We start from the raw sequence: 19,486 nt of genomic DNA, 5'->3' as shown, positions 1-19,486 counted from the left end.
GGAAAGAGAGAGTAGCTAAAGATCTTAATTTGGTAGTAAAAAAAATTTTTTAGTATCCACTGACACGGTAGCCAGAGATCACTTTATAAAGAAGTTAAGTGAGGACTTCCCTGGTGGTCCAGTGGTTAAGACTCCGTGCTTCCACTGCAGGGGGACGTGGCTTCATCCCTGGTCGGGGAACTAAGATCCCTCATTACATGTGGCGCAGCCAAAAAAGAAAAAAAAAAGGTTAAGTGATGAAAATAAATAGAAATAAGGTAATAAATTAGACAAAAGAGAAGGGGCAAGCAGAGACCAGTTAATAGAAGATTGAGCACACCAGAAAGAAATGCTAATTCTAAGAGCAATATTCTTAGAATTTGGAAAATAATCGGATGATTTTTTTTTAATCTACTCCTCTGAATTACTCTAGAACTGTTTTTACTAAGTGTCAAAGAAGGGCTATAAAATCTTACTGTATTTTTTTTTTTTATGTATACTAAGTTAGATCATAAATCTTGAGAATAGTAGCTGTCTTAGAGTTCTTCAGCATTTAGCCCAATTGGGAAAGATATATAAATAAATGGCTTCTAGGAGTTTTGAGTCTTTCCCTGGAAACTAAAGTTGAAAGATGATAGTATAACGGTAAAAATACTGAGGTTAATGTGAAGAAATAGGCTGATGTTCATTCTAATATAACATTAAATTAACCTAAAATGACATAAATAATGACATTAATAGTTTGTGTTTTCAGATGACAGACGGTATATAATATGAAATCTTGTATTGGGAAAATGTAGACGGGCACATCATGATGTCTTTTATCATTTACAGTGCAATTTATAATTCACAAACCTTAGACTTTTTGTGTTTTACAGTCTGTTGCCAGAATCGGCCAAACTGGAACAAAGTCTGTCTTCTCACAGAGTGGAAACAGTCGAGAGGTAACTCCAATTCTTGTTGCACAAACACAAAGTTCTGGCCCACAAACAAGGTATTTATTACGCTGTCATTATTTGATATTGTTCATTATTTGATATTGTTTCTTATTGTGAAACTTGATTGTAATCCTTCAGTTTAGGCAGGTTTTGACTGTCCCAAGAATTCTAGAATGACTATTGTAAATTTTGAATATGTTAAATTTGAAATTTCTAACTTACTGAAAAACGAGTTTAATTTTTAGTTGAGTATTATAATGCAAATCAAGACAAGAGTTAGCTAAAATACCTTTTTACTCTAATTGCCTCATGAATTTTTTGAACTAGATATTCTGAGCAGTCCTCCAAAATAATTTTCTTCTTTTTTTATATGACCTTCTCCACTGGTCAAGTACAGATAGATTATTCTCCCCTTCCCCTATTATGCATTTCTATAAATAGATCATAATACTAATCTTCCAATAAATCTTCAAATAATGAATCCATTTCCACACAGAAGTGGTATTAAGTGGGATCTCTCTTGTTCAAGGACTCAAAAATAAATTATAGCTAATATTTTAAGAGAAAGCTCCAACTTTGTCTCCTAAAATAATGAACATGTACCATAAGTCTTAAAACAGACGTACGTGCGCATACACCTTGACTATATAAAAGGCCTCAACATTTCTAAAATGCCAGGATGGTAAGTCTCATCATGAGGGCCAGCTCTCAGGCAGGTGACAGTGATTGCCTCAGGCTCAGTTATGAGAAGGAGCCTGAGGCCTCCTGCAGAGCAGCATCAATCAGGCCAAGTATATGCTAGTCTTGAAGAATACATAATTTACTGCATTATACATTTCACTTTAAACAAATATACTAACTAATATGCATCAACTATAATGCTTTTGTGTTCTTTGTATTATTCCATTTTATCTTCTCTTTTTTTAAGTTAAGGTATAGTTGATATGCACCAATTTATCTTCTTTATTGCTTGTTTTAGTTTCCTACAGCTACTGTAACAAAGTACCACAAACTGGGTGGCTTAAAACAACAGAAGTTTATTCACTCACAGTTCTAGAAGCTATAATCCAAAATCAAGGTATAGACAGGGCCATGCTTCTTCTGAAGCCACTAGGAGAGGATCCTTATCTCTTCTAGCTTTTGGTAGCCCCAGGCATTCCTTATTTTGTGGTAGTACAAACTCAGTATTTGCCTCTGTCTCCACATAGCCATCTTCCCTGTGTGCCTCTGTATTCAGATTTCCTTTTTCTTATTAGGACATCAGTCATATTGAATTAGGGCCCACCCTGATGACCTCATCTTAACTTGATTACATCTAAAAAGACCATATTTCCCAAAAAGTTCACATTAACAGTACTGGGGGTTAGGGCTTCAACATATCCTTTTGGAGATACAATTCAACCCATAACATTGCCTTATTAACACTTACTCTTTATTTTGTCTTTTTAGAGGTCGTTTTAGGGTTTATATTACACATTTTAACTTATCAAAGTCTACCTTCACGTAATACTATACTATGTCACATACAGTATAAAACCTTATAACAGTATATTTTCATGCTCCTCTCTCAGTCTGTATGCTATTGCTGTCATATATTTTACTTTAGAGTGATTGTTGTAGTTTCTGCCTTAAATAGTTATCTTTAACAGAGATTTTTTTTTTAATAAGAAAAAGAAGTCTGTTTTATAGATACCCACATATTTACTGTTTCTGGCGCTCTGTTTCTTTCTGTAGATCCAAATTTCAATTTGGTATTTTTTTTTCTTCATCTTGAAGGACTTCTTTTAACATTTCTTGTAGTCTAGGTCTGTTGGTTATGAATTTTTTTTCAGCCTTTGTATGCAGAAGAAGGTTTTAAGTTCACCTTTGTTTTTATTTTTGAAAGATATTTTCACTGGGTATTGAATTCTTTTTTAAAAATATTTATTTATTTATTTATTTTGGCTGCACTGTGTCTTAGTTGCAGCATGCAGAATCTTCGTTGAGGCATGCAGAATCTTTAGTTGTGGCATGTGGACTTCTTAGTTGCAGCATGTGGGCTTCTTAGTTTCAGCATGTGGACCCTTAGTTGTGGCATGCATGCGAGATCTAACAGTTCCCCGACCAGGGATCAAACCCGGGCCCCATGTATTGGGAGCACGGAGTCTTACCCATTGGACCACCAGGGAAGTCCTGGGTATGGAATTCTAGTTGACAGTTTTTTTTTTCTTTAAAGATGTTGCTTTCCTGTCTACTGGCTTGCATTGCTTCTGACAAGAAGCCTGTTGCCATCCTCATTTTTATTTCTCTATGTACGTAATCTGTCTCTTTTCTCTGACTCTTAAGATTTTTTCTTTATCACTGATAATTAAGCCATTTGATTATGATGTGCTGTAGTGTGTTTTCTCCTTTCTTGGCCTTCAAATTCATTGAGCTCCTTGGATCTGTAAGTTGATAGTTTTCATCAGATTTAGCTAATTTGGGGCCATTATTTCTTCAAATACTTTTTCTGTCCATGTCCTTCTCTCTCATTCTGGGACTTAAAGTACATGTATATTAGACTGTTTAAAGTTGTCCCACAGTTCACTAATACTCTGTTCTTTTTTGTTTCCAGTCTTTTTCTTCTCTTTCATTTTGGATAGGGTTTACTACTGTGTCGTCAAGCTAACGAATCTTTTCTTCTGCAGTGTCTAATCTGCTGTTAATCCCATTCAGTGTGTGTGTGTGTGTGTGTGTGTGTGTGTGTGTGTGTGTGTATTTCAGGCATTCTATTTTTCATCTCTAGAAGTTTGATTTGGTTCTCTCCTTAACATGCCCATGCTTTCTTCTACCTTTTTTAACATGGAACTACATTTTATAGTAGCTCTTTTATATATATATATATTTTTTTTTTTTTTTTTCAGTTTTGTTTTGTTTTGTTTTGCGGTACGCGGGCCTCCCACTGTCGTGGCCTCTCCCGCTGCGGGGCACAGGCTCCGGACGCACAGGCTCAGCGGCCATGGCTCACGGGCGCAGCCGCCCCACGGAACGCGGGATCTTCCCAGATCGGGGCACGAACCCGCGCCCCCTGCATCGGCAGGCGGACTCCCAACCACTGCGCCACCAGGGAAGCCCAGTAGCTCTTTTAATGATCTTAACTACTAAGTCTTACTGTGTCTGTTTTTTATTGATTGGTTTTTCTCTTCAGTATAGGTTATATTTTTCTGCTTCTTTCCATGCCAGGGTTTTTTTGTATGCCGGTTATTGGAAATTTTACGTGGTTGAGTGCTGGACTTTTTGTATCCTTTTAAGTATTTTTCAAGTTTTGTTCTGGGATGCACTTAAATTTTTTTTTTAATATCTTTATTGGAGTATAATTGCTTTACATTGTTGTGTTAGTCGCTGCTGTATAACAAAGTGAATCAGCTATACGTATACACATAACCCCATATCCCCTCCCTCTTGTGTCTCCCTCCCACCCTCCCTATCCCACCCCTCTAGGTGGTCACAAAGCACCGAGTTGATCTCCTTGTGCTATGCAGCTGCTTCTCACTAGCTATCTATTTTACATTTGGTAGTGTATATATGTCAATGCCACTCTCTCACTTTGTCCCAGCTTACCCTTCCCCCTCCCCGTGTCCTCAAGTCCATTCTCTACATCTGCATCTTTATTTCTGTCCTGCCCCTAGGTTCTTCAGAACCATTTTTTTTTTTAGATTCCATATATATGTGTTAGCATACGGTATTTGTTTTTCTCTTTCTGACTTACTTTACCCTGTACGACAGATTCTAGGTCCATCCACCTCGCTACAAATAACTCAATTTCGTTTCTTTTTGTGGCTGAGTAATATTCCATTGTATATATGTGCCACATCTTCTTTATCCATTCATCTGTCATTGGACACTTAGGTTGCTTCCATGTCCTGACTCTTGTAAATAGTGCTGCAATGAAGATTGTGGTACATGACTTTTTTTTTTTTTTTTCTTTGCGGTACACGGGCCTCTCACTGTCGTGGCCTCTCCCGTTGAGGAGCACAGGCTCCAGACGCACAGGCTCAGCGGCTATGGCTCACAGGCCCAGCCACTCCACGGCATGTGGGATCTTCCCGGACGGGGCACGAACCCATGTCCCCTGCATCGGCAGGCTTTTTTTGAATTATGGTTTTCTCGGGTTATATGCCCAGTAGTGGGATTGCTGGGTCATATGATAGTTCTATTTTTAGTTTTTTAAGGAACCTCCATACTGTTCTCCATAGTGGCTGTATCAATTTACATTCCCACCAACAGTGCAAGAGGGTTCCCTTTTCTCCACACCCTCTCCAGCATTTATTGTTTGTAGATTTTTTGATGATGGCCGTTCTGACCAGTGTGAGGTGATACCTCATTATAGTTTTGATTTGCATTTTTCTAATGATTAGTGATGCTGAGCATCCTTTCATCTGTTTGTTGGCAATGTGTGTATCTTCTTTGGAGAAATGTCTATTTAGGTCTTCTGCCCATTTTTGGATTGGGTTGTTTGTTTTTTTGATATTGAGCTGCATGAGCTGCTTGTATATTTTGGAGATTAATTGGTCAGTTGCTTCGTTTGCAAATATTTTCTCCCATTCTGAGGGCTGTCTTTTCGTCTTGTTTATGGTTTCCTTTGCTGCGCTTTTAAGTTTCATTAGGTCCCATTTGTTTATTTTTGTTTTTATTTCCATTTCTCTAGGAGGTGGGTCAAAAAGGATCTTGCTGTGATTTATGTCATAGAGTGTTCTGCCTATATTTTCCTCTAAGAGTTTTATAGTGTTTGGCCTTACATTTAGGTCTCTAATCCATTTTGAGTTTATTTTTGTGTATGGTGTTAGGGAGTGTTCTAATTTCATTCTTTTACATGTAGCTGTCCAGTTTTCCCAGCACCACTTATTGAAGAGGCTGTCTTTTCTCCATTGTATATTCTTGCCTCCTTTATCAAAGATAAGGTGACCATATGTGGGATGCACTTAAATTACTTGTTAACAGCTTGATCCTTTCAGGTTTTGCTTTTTAATTTGTTCGGTGGGACAAGAGCAGCCTTTAGTCTGGATTAATTTTGCCCCACTTTGAGTACTCTACTCAGTGGTCTGTTTAGTATGAGGTTTTTTCACTCTGGCTATTGAAAATATGAGCCATTCCCGGACCAAGGTGAGCTCCAAGAATTGTTCTGCCTGCTCCTTTTCAGTAGTTCTTTCACCACATTCTGGTAGTTTCCTCACTGCAATACTGTAAAGCAATTCTGATGCTAACTACCCAGGCTTAGCATAGATTTTGCAGGCTATGTTCACAGTCCCAACAAGACTGCATCAAGTCTTACTGACATGCCAGTTACAAGCTCAGGGGTTCCCCAAGCCACTCACACTTCTAACCAACTGGCTACAAATTTGAGGATTCATGCTAGCCCCTCAGGTTTGATAATTTGCTAGAACAACTTACAGAATCTAGGAGAGTGCTATACTTAAAATTACAGTTTTATTATAAAAGATACAGAGCAGGACCAGACAAATGAGACCCATAAGTTAAGATCTGGGAGAGTACTGAATACAAGAGCCTCTGTGTCCTCTCCATTGGAATCAAGATGTCACCCTCTCGGCATATCTGTGTGTTCATCAACCAGGAAACTAACCAAGATTTGATGTTCAGAGTTTTTAATGGGGTTTTATTACATAGGCATGATATATTGTGTCATTGACCCCTTGAATGAGCTTAGTCTCCAGCCACCTTCCCCTTCCTGGAGGAGGTCAAGCTATTATCACCTAGCTCAAAGCCCAGTTCTCTAGTCACATGGTTAATCTTTCCAATGTGGCCAGCCCCCCATCCTGAAACTATCTTAGGACCCCACATGAGTTACTTCATTAGCATAAACTTAGGCATGGTCCCAGACACCCACAATGAGTAACAAAGATATCACTTGGGAAATTCTGAAGATTTAAAAGCTCCCTATCAACAACTTGGGACAAGACTAGGCAAATTATCATACAACACTCAAACACCTGCACTGGTCAGTTTTCAACTGAAGACTCTAGGGAAACCTCTTACAGATCTTTGGAGCTCCCCTCTTTGTAGCGCTCTCCTTTCTGGTGCTGCAACCTGCAGATTCTAACTGCCTTGGCTTCCCTGAATTCTCAACATTTTCTTCTCAACACATGGAGACCACTGAGCTCTAGTTGTGTTCCCTTTCCCTGCCCTGTATCCTCAGAACTTTCCTCACGCATGTGCTACCTGCTGTCCAGTGTCTGAAAAAGATGGTTTCATATATTTTGTTCAGTATTATAGTTGATTAAGATGGGAGAATAAATCTGGAATAAATAATTCCATATTACTCTATCATAATTGGTAGAAGTCTGTTCTTTTATTTAGTACTCTTAGCTAAATCACCCAAGAAAGTTTGTGTGTCATCATTTTCTCCACATGTTAACCTCTAAAAATCATTTCTATAATCTTTCCAAGGCGTTTTCCTGTAATTACTAGGATATTTCATATTTTATTGCAAAGCCATAAGATGATGCTATTTACAAAAGCTTTTTAAAATGGTATTTCATATAATTGGCACATAGTCAAATTAAGTAGTAAGTGGTAGAACCTGATTTCAAACTTCAACAATCTGATTCTGGAGCACATGGCTTTCAGTGTCAAACTCCTAGTTAAACAGATGCAGTATCCTGTTTCACTTTTCTGGTGCCTGTCAGACTTTGAGTTTTTTATTTTGTCAGATGGCCCTTTGGAGCTAACAGAACCCTAATGAAAATTATAATACAGGGATGTCTTCTTTAACCTCCTAACCCCAGAGCTCTCTTATTATTTTTACTTCTACCCCCACAAGATGTATGTTACCCTCATGTAGCCTTTTACCTGTTTAAAGCAAGCTCAGCATCTTTCTCAGGCTTGTCCTCCCTATAAACTGCTCCATACTATGAAATTATTCCCTCCTACTTCTCAGGCAAAAGTCTTTTCTACAGTTACATAATCTTATTGACAAAATATAGCTTACATGTATAGTATAAATGACACATAGTTGTTCCTGCCAAGTAAAGGATAATGGTACTTTAAAAAATGAATAGGTTTCTGGAAAAGGCAAAACTATGGAAACAGTATAAAGGTAAGTAGTTGCCAAGGAAGGAGGAGGGATGAGTAGGCAGAGCACAGAGGATTTTTAGAGCAGTGAAAACATTCTGTATGATAACATAATGATGGATGCATGTCATAATACATTTTTCCAAACCCATAGAATGTACAAAACCAAGAGTGACCTCTAAGGTAAACTATGGGCTTTGGGTGATTATCAGTGAGTGACGATGTGATAGTCACTGTAGATTCATCAACTGTAACATTGTTCCACTTTGGTGGGGGATGCTGATAATGGGGGAGGCTGTGCATGTGTGGGGGCAGGGGGTATATAGAAATTCTCTGCACCTTCCCCTCAGTTTTGCTGTGAACCTTAAACTGTGCAAAAAAAAAAAATAGTATTAATTAAAAAATTATCATTAAAAAATAAATTGGTCAACCCAAATAACCTCACTTGCTGAAATCTCTACATTGAGATTGTGTCTTTGAAAGCCTGTGCATTCTTTTATTCACTGGTCAGCTTCTCTTTTATTTTCAGAAGCTTCTTTGACCCAGACTCAGGTAATTAGTAGGATTTCCCATAAGCTGTATAAACTGTAAATAGTTTAGTCCATAGACTTACTGTCAATTAGATAATTTGAGGTTTAAATCTGCTTGCTTTCTAACAATGGAATTCTTTTTTTTTTAATTGAACTATAGTTGATTTACAAAATTGTATTAGTTTCAGGTGTACAGCAAAATGATTTGTTATACATACATATATATATATATACACACACATACATATACATATATTCTTTTTCAGATTCTTTTCCATTGTAGGCTATTATAAGATACTGAATATAGTTCCCTGTGCTATACAGTAAATCGTTGTTTATCTATTTTATGTATAGTGTGTGTATCAATAATAGAATTCTTAAATCTTAAGATTTGCCTTTAAAGTAAAAAAAAAAAAAATTCTATCCAAGTGATTATTAGATTCCTTTTGCTCTAAACAGAATAATCCCTTGGTGTGGCTGTTTGAAGTTACAGGGTAATAACTTCCCAGGTATCAATTGTTCTAGTGGTATTTATTTGTTGGCAAATACCCAACATTTAGACTGTCCATGTCCAGCTTTCTTTTTCTTTTTCTCTAACTTGCTATAGTTGCAAATGAGGGCTAGAGATAATTGGTTTATAGATGTGTTTACAATTTATTGACCCATAATTTTTATGTGGATTGTTTTAAGTTCAAATTAGCAATTTCAGATAGAGTGAAGATCTGTGCTCTAATTTTTATCATTTTATCGTAACAAGAATCATTTTTTAAATAAGAGTTTTCATAGGGGGATGAGAAAAGGACTAATCTCATCAATTTTAGAATGCAAACATGTTGAATCCTTATTTTTTAATATACTTGAATTGAAACAATAGTTAATGGTCATAAACTGAGTTTTTTTTTTTAATGTCTACTTTTATAATTTTTTAGTACAACACCTCAGGTATTGAGCCCCACTATCACATCTCCCCCAAATGCACTGCCTCGAAGAAGTTCACGACTTTTTACTAGTGACAGCTCTACAACCAAGGTAATTTAAAGATTTCTGTATGTCACATTTACTTAATGCTTCCTCCTCTAAAATTTCTGTTCATCGATGACTCAGTGTCTGATGAATAACTTAGGAGACTATTTAAAAATTTTTTAATATTTTTTAATTTGGAGGACCATCTGTAACATTTGTAAATTTTCTTGGTCCTTTAATAAATATAACATTGTAGAAATTACAAAATTATAGTGATGGAGAGCAGGTCAATGGTTATTAGGAGTTAGAACTGAGGGGAGGATGTGACTGACAGCATAGCACAAGGGAATTTCTTTGTGTAGTGGTAGAGCAGTCCTATATCTTTATTGTGGTAGTTGATTACACAAATCCATATATGTGACAAAATTATTTGGAACTATACACACCAAAATTTTTTAAAAGGTACATGTGAAAACTGATGAAATCCAAATAAGATGTATAGTTTTGGTTGCTAGTGTTGTACCAATTCCAATTTCCTGGATTTGATGGTGTACTACGGTTATGTCAAATGTTACCATTGCTAAAAGTTGTGGGAAGAGTAAATGGAAATTTTCTGTGTTTTCTTCGCACGTTTCTTTGCACAATTGGAGGAACTTATACCTTTGGTAAATTTTCTTCATCCATTGACAAATATTATGGACAGTCTTTAACTTTGACATATATAGATCAGCAATTTTGTACCTTATAAATTACAATGCTCTGAGACAATTAGATAGTTGTTGTATCTACTTACTTTCTTATTTTTAAGTAATAAATGAAAGTGATGGTTTTTTAAAAATGTTTGTTTGTTTGTTTATTTATTTATTTGGCTGCATTGGGTCGTAGTTGCGGCACATGGGCTCTTCGTTGCGGCGCGCGGGCTTCTCTCTAGTTGTGGTGTGTGGGCTTAGTTGCCCCACGGCATGTGGGATCTTAGTTCCCCAGCCAGGGATCGAACCCAGGTCCCCTGCATTGGAAGGCGGATGCTTAACCATTGGACCACCAGGGAAGTCCCAAAAGTGATATACTTTCAATAAAGAGAAATGCTTAAAGCTAATGTACCTTAAACACTAGTTAGTTACTATGATTTATTTTCAGAATTGTTGCATTCCAAATTAAATGACTTTGATGACTTGTTTTCTGAGAAAAATACAGATCAATCAAAACTGTTTATTTTATATCTAATACTTGAGAAAAGGGTTGGGGTGATGTCTAAAATAAATGAGTATAATTGTGGGATTTTCCTTCTTGTTACAGGAGAATAGCAAAAAATTAAAAATGAAGTTTCCACCTAAAATCCCAAACAGAAAAACAAAAAGTAAAACTAATAAAGGAGGAATAACTCAACCTAACATAAATGATAGCCTAGAAATAACAAAATTAGACTCTGCAATCATTTCAGAAGGGAAAATCTCCACAATCACACCTCAGATCCAGGCATTTAATCTACAGAAAGCAGCAGCAGGTCTGTTTTAAATGCTTAGTATCTTCTTTGTATTTTATTTTATTTTATTCACTTATTTTAAGTAAATTTATTTATATTCATTAAAGTGCTTTCCATTTTTTTCTGAATAGATGTTGGAATTTTTAATGAATTATTTTGTAATTAACCTTTCAAGAAAACCAGACTGCTTTACTGTGTTTTTCTCCTTTGTTTACTACATTGTTTTCTCCTAGAAGGTTTGATGAGCCTTCTTCGTGAAATGGGGAAAGGTTATTTAGCTTTGTGCTCATACAACTGCAAAGAAGCTATAAATATCTTGAGCCACCTACCTTCTCACCACTACAATACTGGTTGGGTCCTGTGCCAGATTGGAAGGGCCTATTTTGAACTTTCAGAGTACATGCAAGTAAGTATGAAAAATAGTTATATATGCCTTTCTAGAGATAATTTTAATTTAATTAAAATGCTTATGCTTGAGAAGCCTAGATATAAAGGGTCAGTATTTATTATGTAATGTCTATATTTATTTTGTCACTATATATATATATATATATATATATATATATATATATATACATATATATATGAGCACAATTCTTTCTTGTGTTAAGGGGTAGATTAAATTCTTTGGGATTACTTGAGATAGATTTGTAGAGAACCCAAGTCATCCGTACATTCTCTTTTTTTTTAATTTATTTTTCCTTTTTTTTTTTTGGCTTGTGTCAGGTCTTAGTTGGGGCACACAGGATCTTTGTTGAGGCATGCAGGATCTTTTTGTTACGGCACACGGTCTGCTTGGGTTTCTCTCTAGTTGTGCCGCTCGGGCTTCTCTCTAGTTGTGGCGGGAAGGTATTCTCTCTCTAGTTGTGGCACGCGGGCTGTCTCCTTGAGGCGTGAGCTCAATAGTTGTGGCAGGCGGGCTTAGTTGCCCCACAGCATGTGGGAATCTTAGTTCCCGACCAGAGATGGAACCTGCGTCCCCTGCTTGAAAGGTGGGTTCTTTACCCCTGGACCACCAGGGAGGTCCCCATCGATACATTCTTATGTGAAACATTTGTACTCAGTTGGATCTGAAAATATGTATTTACCATGTAATAGATATTTATAATCAATTCTTTCTACTAGAGTTCTTACTGGGATGACTTTTTGGCATTTAGTATGTTTTATAAATTTAATACTATGAAGAAAGTTGTATGTAATCGAGAACATAATTTCCGTATTACAAGGCTTTTATCATTTTAATTTTAATTATATTTGTTGCTTAAGTTATCTGTTTAAATCAGGAAAGGAGAGGATGATAAGCCTAAAGCCAAAGAAAATTCTAATTTACTCCCCATTTCTTCTTTCAAAGCACTTCATCCCCCTGCCCCTAAACTTAAAATTAGAAAAACGTTTAAAAAAACTTTAAGAAACCTATATATTAGTAAAATTTCTCTAACATAAATTATTTAAAGTTGATAATAAGGTCACTTATTTGCCCTGATTACTTTCAGCATATATTTGAGTGCATGTTGTATCCTAGACTCTATTCTGTACTGTAATATAGCTAGACAGATAATTGCTTGCCTTCAGAGAGCTTACTTGCTAGTAAGAGACATATTGTAAGCCAATAAATATATAAGGACAGGCAATAAGCATATGAAAGAAATAGCAATAATAATAGCAATAAGCATATGACATGGCAATAAGTCATATGAAAGAAAAATGAAGCATGGTAAGGAGATTGGGAGACAGTGAAGTATGGTGCTATTTTTTAAAAACATGCTCAGAAAAAGGTTACTTCTCCCTGAATGAGCCATGCAAAGCTCTAGGGGTGAAGTGTACTTCCAGGTAGAGAATAAATGCAGAATTGTAATTTATTGTAAATTACAATTGTAATTTATCTTGTAATTTTTGTAATCTATCTTGTAATAAATTGTAATTTATCTTGTAATTTTGAGTACTAAAGAAAAAAGAGTTGTAGACAGAAGGACTTTTTCATTGCTGGATTGTGTTTTTTTTAATTGGTACACAGGTAAAAGCTTTGTTTGGATTATTTCTTATTTATTGTTTCACAGGTACTTTACGTGAATTTTATTGTTACCCCTAATTATAGAGCAGATATAGACCCAGATATTTAACTAAAGAAAGCCTTTGGGGCTTCCCTGGTGGCGCAGTGGTTGAGAGTCCGCCTGCCGATGCAGAGGACACGGGTTCGTGCCCCGGTCCGGGAAGATCCCACATGCTGCGGAGCGGCTAAACCCATGAGCCATGGCCGCTGAGCCTGCGCATCCGGAGCCTGTGCTCTGCAACGGGAGAGGCCACAACAGTGAGAGGCCCGCGTACTGCAAAAAAAAAAAAAGAAAGAAAGCCTTTGTTTCAACTTAATAAGTTTTTTTTCATTTTCCTTTTTGTCTATGGCACAGTCACTTTTCAGAGGAAGCAATAGATTCTGAAAAATTTTAAACCAGAAGGTTTCCAAAACCTGTATTTAGCAGATGGTTAGGTCTGTCTTCTCTTAACCAATGCATGTGTGAAAAATGCCCATTTGAAAAACTTATCTGTATAACTTTTAAGGGATTCAGGGAAGTCACAAATCTAAGCTAAATTTAGATAGTATATGGCCATATGTAAGAATTGTTCCTATTTTTCTAGTTTTATAAATTCTGTTTCCATATTTTGTCATCTTCATTTCATTAAGAGTAGACCAGATATTCCTTATTCTAAACTAAACTTGACTTTCAGAATTTTTAACTTACTGAATTGATAAACTGGGGAGCTACAGAACCCAAAGCCTCGAACTTCAGGGGAGAGAAGCACAGTTCTGGAAGCTTTGAGTGTGGTGAGGAAAAACTTTGACCTGGTAGCTGAGAAGGGACCCTAAAGTCAGTAGAGTGCTGCAGAAGAAAAGGGAATTATACTAGGCAGGGACTATAGTTCCTAGCAGGTAAGACATTGATGGAAATATTCAGTGCTCAACATGCCATAGGGTTGGTGGCCAGCCAAGCCTGTTTTTCCCCTGAAGTTTTCAGCTCAACCTCTTAATAATCAGTACAAAAATAGGTTTTGTATTACACAGGTCGTTCTTCTCTCACCTTTCCTGAGAGTTATTCTATAAAGCCATAATTAAAACATGGAATAGTGTTTTTTGAGAATAAAATAATTGACTTTTTAAATTATTAACCTTGTATAGATCTCTCTTCTTTTTGGTGGAAACAAATTTTCTTTTCAGAATTCATGTTCCTGCCATAACTTGTTTATAAAAACTAGGTTAGGTGTGAATATGATTACATCAATATTTGACCTACCATGGAAGCTTGCTCAATTTGGCCATGTGTTAGTATCAATACTAGTTCACATAAACACTGTAAAACAAGGCAGCGTTTAGGTCCTATGAGAACAGTGCTCAGCACTCTCCCTCTATATATGTAAATTGTATCAACTTGTTTTCCGCTTACTAGTTTTTGTATTTCAGGCTGAAAGAATATTCTCAGAGGTTAGAAGAATTGAGAATTACAGAGTCGAAGGCATGGAGATCTACTCTACAACACTTTGGCATCTTCAAAAAGATGTTGCTCTTTCAGTTCTTTCAAAAGACTTAACAGATATGGATAAAAATTCACCAGAGGTAAATTAACTGAAACACTTTGCTTATGTAGCTATCTTTTTTTAATTTTTTTTTTTTTTTTTTTTTTTTGCCTCACCAGCGCAGCTTGTGGGATTTTAGTTCCCTGACCAGGGAGTGAACCCGGGCCCTAGGCAGTGAGAGTGCAGAGTCCTAACCACTGAACCACCAGGGAATTCCCTGTAGCTATCTTTTGATCATCTTTACCAAACGGAAATGACCCAAATCATTCATTTAGTATCACCCACACTTATTTTCGTATTCTTCTGTATAGGCAGGGACTCAGAGAAAGGGAAATCCTAGAGTATATGGTGCAGATTCACAAATAGAAAAATCATAAAGCAGATATTTCATTCAGGATTAATCAAGATTTGGTTTTGTTATAATTGCTGTTGTCACCAAGAGTAGAGTTCATTAAACAGAAATAGAGATTTTTTTAAAGTGCTCATTTTAAATTAAAATAATAATTTTAACTGTCATTTTAAGACAGGCACAGTTTACATGTTTCAGTCCTATAAGGATTTTATTTCTGTGTATCTCAAGAATATTTAGTGGTACTTTGTAGTCTCCATGAACACTGAATTGGCAAATACTGAACCATTGCTCCTAGGGGAAATACACACACACATATCACACTTGGATCCACCAGTGATCACTAAAGCACTGCAAGTATTGATTTTGGTTTTACAAATAAATTTTAGAAAGTAGACAAATTTGCCAATATGGAATCCATGAATGAGGATTGACTATATTAAAACTCTTTCAATTGTTGTCTTTCTGTTCTAAGTAAGATCTGAGTCTTGATTTTAGTCATAGATTGCCTTTGTTAGAAAAAAATAAAACAAAATTTTAATTGTGCATTTGGTTCTTGTTTCCATTTTTTTAAGGCCTGGTGTGCTGCAGGGAACTGTTTCAGTTTGCAACGGGAACATGATATTGCGATTAAATTCTTCCAGAGAGCTATCCAGGTTGATCCAAATTATGCTTATGCCTATACTCTATTAGGGCATGAGTTTGTGTTAACTGAAGAATTAGACAAAGCATTAGCTTGTTTTCGAAATGCTATCAGAGTCAATCCTAGACATTATAATGCATGGTAAGTGCTAACAAAGTGCAAAGGCAGTGTCTTATTGATGGGGCTGATACTCAGTAATTTTTCTTGTTAGATATCTCTTTGTTGTCATGAATTTGATTACTAACTAATACTTAAGAATGGTACCTACTAGTTGATAACTTCTAACCAAAATGGTTTTTTATGTGAAATTTATACCTTTAACAAACTCTTAACTAATGCCAATAGAATTCCAGATCCTTATATTCAACAGTTTCAACCTTTTCTCCTACCAAATTTTTGCAAATAGGTGGTTTTGTTACTTTGATTTGCTACTTTTTCTTAGAACACTAAAATGGTGATTAAAATAGAAAGTGGTTGGGACTGTGGAAGGTTAATCTTTTGGGTTAATCATTATAGCAGTTTTCTATTTGTCACTAAATCTGAAGCACTAGATTACTGAAATATATTTTTTCATTTGTGTATATGTGTTTTTTAATGGATATCTCATTTCTAAGTAGTTACATTGCCTGAAAGATGGCCTGATAAGTGCTAGCTTCCCGACCTATTAAACAGTCAGGCTTGCCAACATTCACATAAAGTTCTCTGTGATATTTTCAGAGCTCAGTTCTTAATAGGACTTCTGTTGTTTTTTAAATGTGTACTGTCTGTTCTGCTATATTGCAATAGTTGCATTCTTAAAAAAACTTTACCATATCAAATCTTATGCTATAAAAATAATTGTTTCAATTAGAGAAAAGGAGGAATATTTAGACTAACAAGCTTTTACTGGGAAGAATTTCAATATTGAGTTAATTAGGTAACTATATAAGTATTTAACTAAACATTAAGCAAATTTGTTTTTCCAACTCCAGTCTTCAGTTATCTCCACTTTCACCATTATTAGCACAGAACTTTTCATACCTTTTCTTCACCTCTAACACAATTATAATAATAAACAAAACCACACAAATAAAGCAGATATACTATTGTGCTTTTTTTCTTAATTATTTGGTGTTTATTCCCCATCATCATTAGCTAGTTTAGCCAAGAGGGATCCTTAATGTAAATCAGTCACAATGTGTTCATTTGATGTTTTGAAAATTGAGGAAAAATACCTGTATATGAAGTTACTATACTGTTACATAGTCTTTAAAATGTATAATTTTGAAGTCTATTTGAAGCATTTAAAAAATATGATTTTGAAGTCTGTAAATTTTGAAATCTGTAGGAGCATAGTTTTGACACAGTGAGTGGGGAGACGGGATGGAAGCAGAACATGACACTATGCATATTCCAATTGTAGTATAAAATATATATGCATTTGGACAAATAACATGGAAGTAGCATTGTTAGGAGTTTAGGGTCTAGAATCATAAAGGAAGGAACTGATTAGAATCCTTATTAGCTGTATAACTTTGGGCAAGTTATTTAACTTCTCTAAGCCTCAGTTTCTTTATTTAAAAATGTGATTGGTAACAGTACCTATCTCCTTGGTTCCTTCTAGGATTAAATGAGATAAATCACACAAAGAATTTAACAAAATTCTTGGCACACACACATGATAACCACTCAGTAAAAATTAGTTACTAAATCTAGATTGTAGTGGTGGGTCTAAGGATGTGGTTCTTTTTTCCCTCATTGTTATAGTTTTATTTGATTGATTGGTTGATTGACTGGATTGGATTTATTGTTTTTACCTGTAAAAGTGACTTGTCTAGAATTCTTTGACAATTTTTTATCATGACTGATAGTTTTTGCCTATCCTAAGACCATCAGTATTTTTCTACTGGTTTATTAAAATGCCACATTCCATACATATCCTTTTATTAGTTGAACTAAATTAGCAGTTCATATCCCTAAAATTGTACTTTATTTTAAACTCTCAGGTATGGTTTAGGAATGATTTATTACAAGCAAGAAAAATTCAGCCTTGCAGAAATGCATTTCCAGAAAGCACTTGACATCAACCCTCAAAGTTCAGTTTTGCTTTGCCACATTGGAGTAGTAAGTAGCTTTCTAAGTATTGTTCAGTTAATCCCTTTTGAAATGTTTGTTATTGACTTAATTGCTACAATGAAAATTAGGGCTTTTTGTTATTGTTATTCTTGAAACAATATCCTAGATTCTTTTATAGCCAAAAATATTGCCTTTTTGCTTGGCATAAAGAGAAATCACTGGAGTACCCTCATTCTTTGGGCAAGTTACTTAATTTCTCTGAGGTTCTATTTTATGAATGACAAGTAATACCACCTTGCATACCTCATAGGGTTATTATAACACTCATATGAGATACTTCATATTTTTGAAAGCAGTTTTCCATATTAATATTTAGCTCCTAAATTAAGTAATTAATAATTTAAGGCAAATTATTTCCTGTATTTTAGCCTCTGAGTGATATAGATATGTCAGGACTAATTAAAATTATTATAAGGCAGTGTGGATTGCCAATTTTATATTTATTTTTTTTAATGTATCTGATAATAAGTTGTACTTTGATAAGATAGGAGAAAAGGTATGTTTGCTTTTTAAAATCTCATTTACTAGTTTCTCTGCAAGCATGGTACCTTAAGTTCTTTTTCTTGCCCTCTCACCCCCTTCCCCTCTCCCTCTTTCCTTCCCCTGCCCCCTTTTCTTTCTCTCAGCAAGTTTGGCTTTTGTGTGAACAAGCGTACAATATGAGGAAAATTATATTAGTTTGGAATTTCACTATTCATTTTGGGGGAAGAATTCTAGTTCTTTACAATAATTTTCTTAAAAATTGACATGGTAACTTCTTTTATAGTTAGATACTGTGCAAAAAATGTAAAGTATGTCAAATTAAAGATTTTTTTTCCATCACTTTACTTAAGATTAAACCAAACTTGATTATCTCTTGATACCTTTTAGTGAAGTTGAACATTTTTTATAGTAGGCTTGCTTCTAAAGTTATTGTGGAACAGATTGTTTTATAATTTTGAGTGGTTTCTTTAAAGTTTTTAGATAAAAGAGTATGCTCCTCTGTTAGGAAACTAGTATTTAGGATTTCAGTTCTGTGGGCAGAATATTTGGCCACATGTAGTAATAACCTTCTGCAAAGATCATTGCATAGATGAATTTAGCACCAGATGTTGGCAGTACCTACTCTCACATTCTTGTTCGTTAAAGTTCCACAGTCACATCCATTCACTCCACTTTATTTTATTTTATTAACTTATTTATTTATTTTAATTGAGATTTTCAAGGAACATAATTTCAGTTTTAATCCCACTTTCCAATCACACTCAAATTCCAGGTAAGAGACTGGGTCATGGTTTCATAATTATACAATATAAAACAGACAAAGTGTGATGGTTGAACACCCCCCACTGGCCAGTTTCTAAAGCCCATAGTCCAGCATTGTGTGATCTGGGGGTTCTAAGACCTACAAAGGTCACTTATCTTTGCTATAGTTTCCCTGTTTTTGTTTTTTTTTTTTGAAGTATAGTTGATTTACAATGTTGTGTTAGTTTCAGGTTTTCAGCAAGATGATTCAGTTATATATATATATATATATATATTCTTTTTCAGATTCTTTCCCATTGTAGGTTAATATGAGATACTGAATATAGTTCCCTGTGCTATACAGTAGGTCCTTGCTGTTTATGTATTTTGTATATAGTAGTCTGTATCTGTTAGTCCCAAACTCCTAATTTATCCCTCCCCCACCCCTTTCCCTTTGGTAATCATAAGTTTGTTTTCTATGTCTGAGTCTTTTCCACTTCATTTTTTTTCTTTCTTTTTTTTTTTTGCGGTACGTGGGCCTCTCACTGCCATGGCCTCTCCAGTTGCGGAGCACAGGCTCCGGACATGCAGGCTCAGCGGCCATGGCTCAACGGGCCCAGCCGCTCCGCGGCATGTGGGATCCTCCCG

General features: G+C 35.5%; 1 protein-coding gene across 5 annotated transcripts in view; it reads left to right on the top strand.

Moving 5' to 3' along the window:
- The window catches only part of CDC27 (cell division cycle 27), a 60,550-nt gene that overhangs the window by 31,936 nt on the left and 9,128 nt on the right, over window positions 1-19,486 (top strand). For 2 of the 5 annotated variants that reach the window (XM_007456735.1, XM_007456737.1), the window contains 7 exons: window positions 858-973; window positions 9,424-9,523; window positions 10,754-10,961; window positions 11,174-11,346; window positions 14,395-14,547; window positions 15,432-15,640; window positions 17,485-17,602. In XM_007456735.1, coding sequence (XP_007456797.1) covers window positions 858-973; window positions 9,424-9,523; window positions 10,754-10,961; window positions 11,174-11,346; window positions 14,395-14,547; window positions 15,432-15,640; window positions 17,485-17,602 — 1,077 coding nt within the window. Of the gene's footprint in view, window positions 1-839; window positions 974-9,423; window positions 9,524-10,753; window positions 10,962-11,173; window positions 11,347-14,394; window positions 14,548-15,431; window positions 15,641-17,484; window positions 17,603-19,486 lie in introns of all 5 variants that reach the window. The other 3 variants (XM_007456734.1, XM_007456733.1, XM_007456736.1) reach the window with 2 other exon arrangements.

The sequence above is a fragment of the Lipotes vexillifer genome, unplaced genomic scaffold (genome assembly GCF_000442215.2).
Source record: "Lipotes vexillifer unplaced genomic scaffold, Lipotes_vexillifer_v1.1 scaffold299, whole genome shotgun sequence".
Lineage (NCBI taxonomy): Eukaryota > Metazoa > Chordata > Mammalia > Artiodactyla > Lipotidae > Lipotes > Lipotes vexillifer.
Note: the sequence above shows the minus strand (reverse complement) of the source record. Positions and strands in the feature narration are given on the sequence as shown.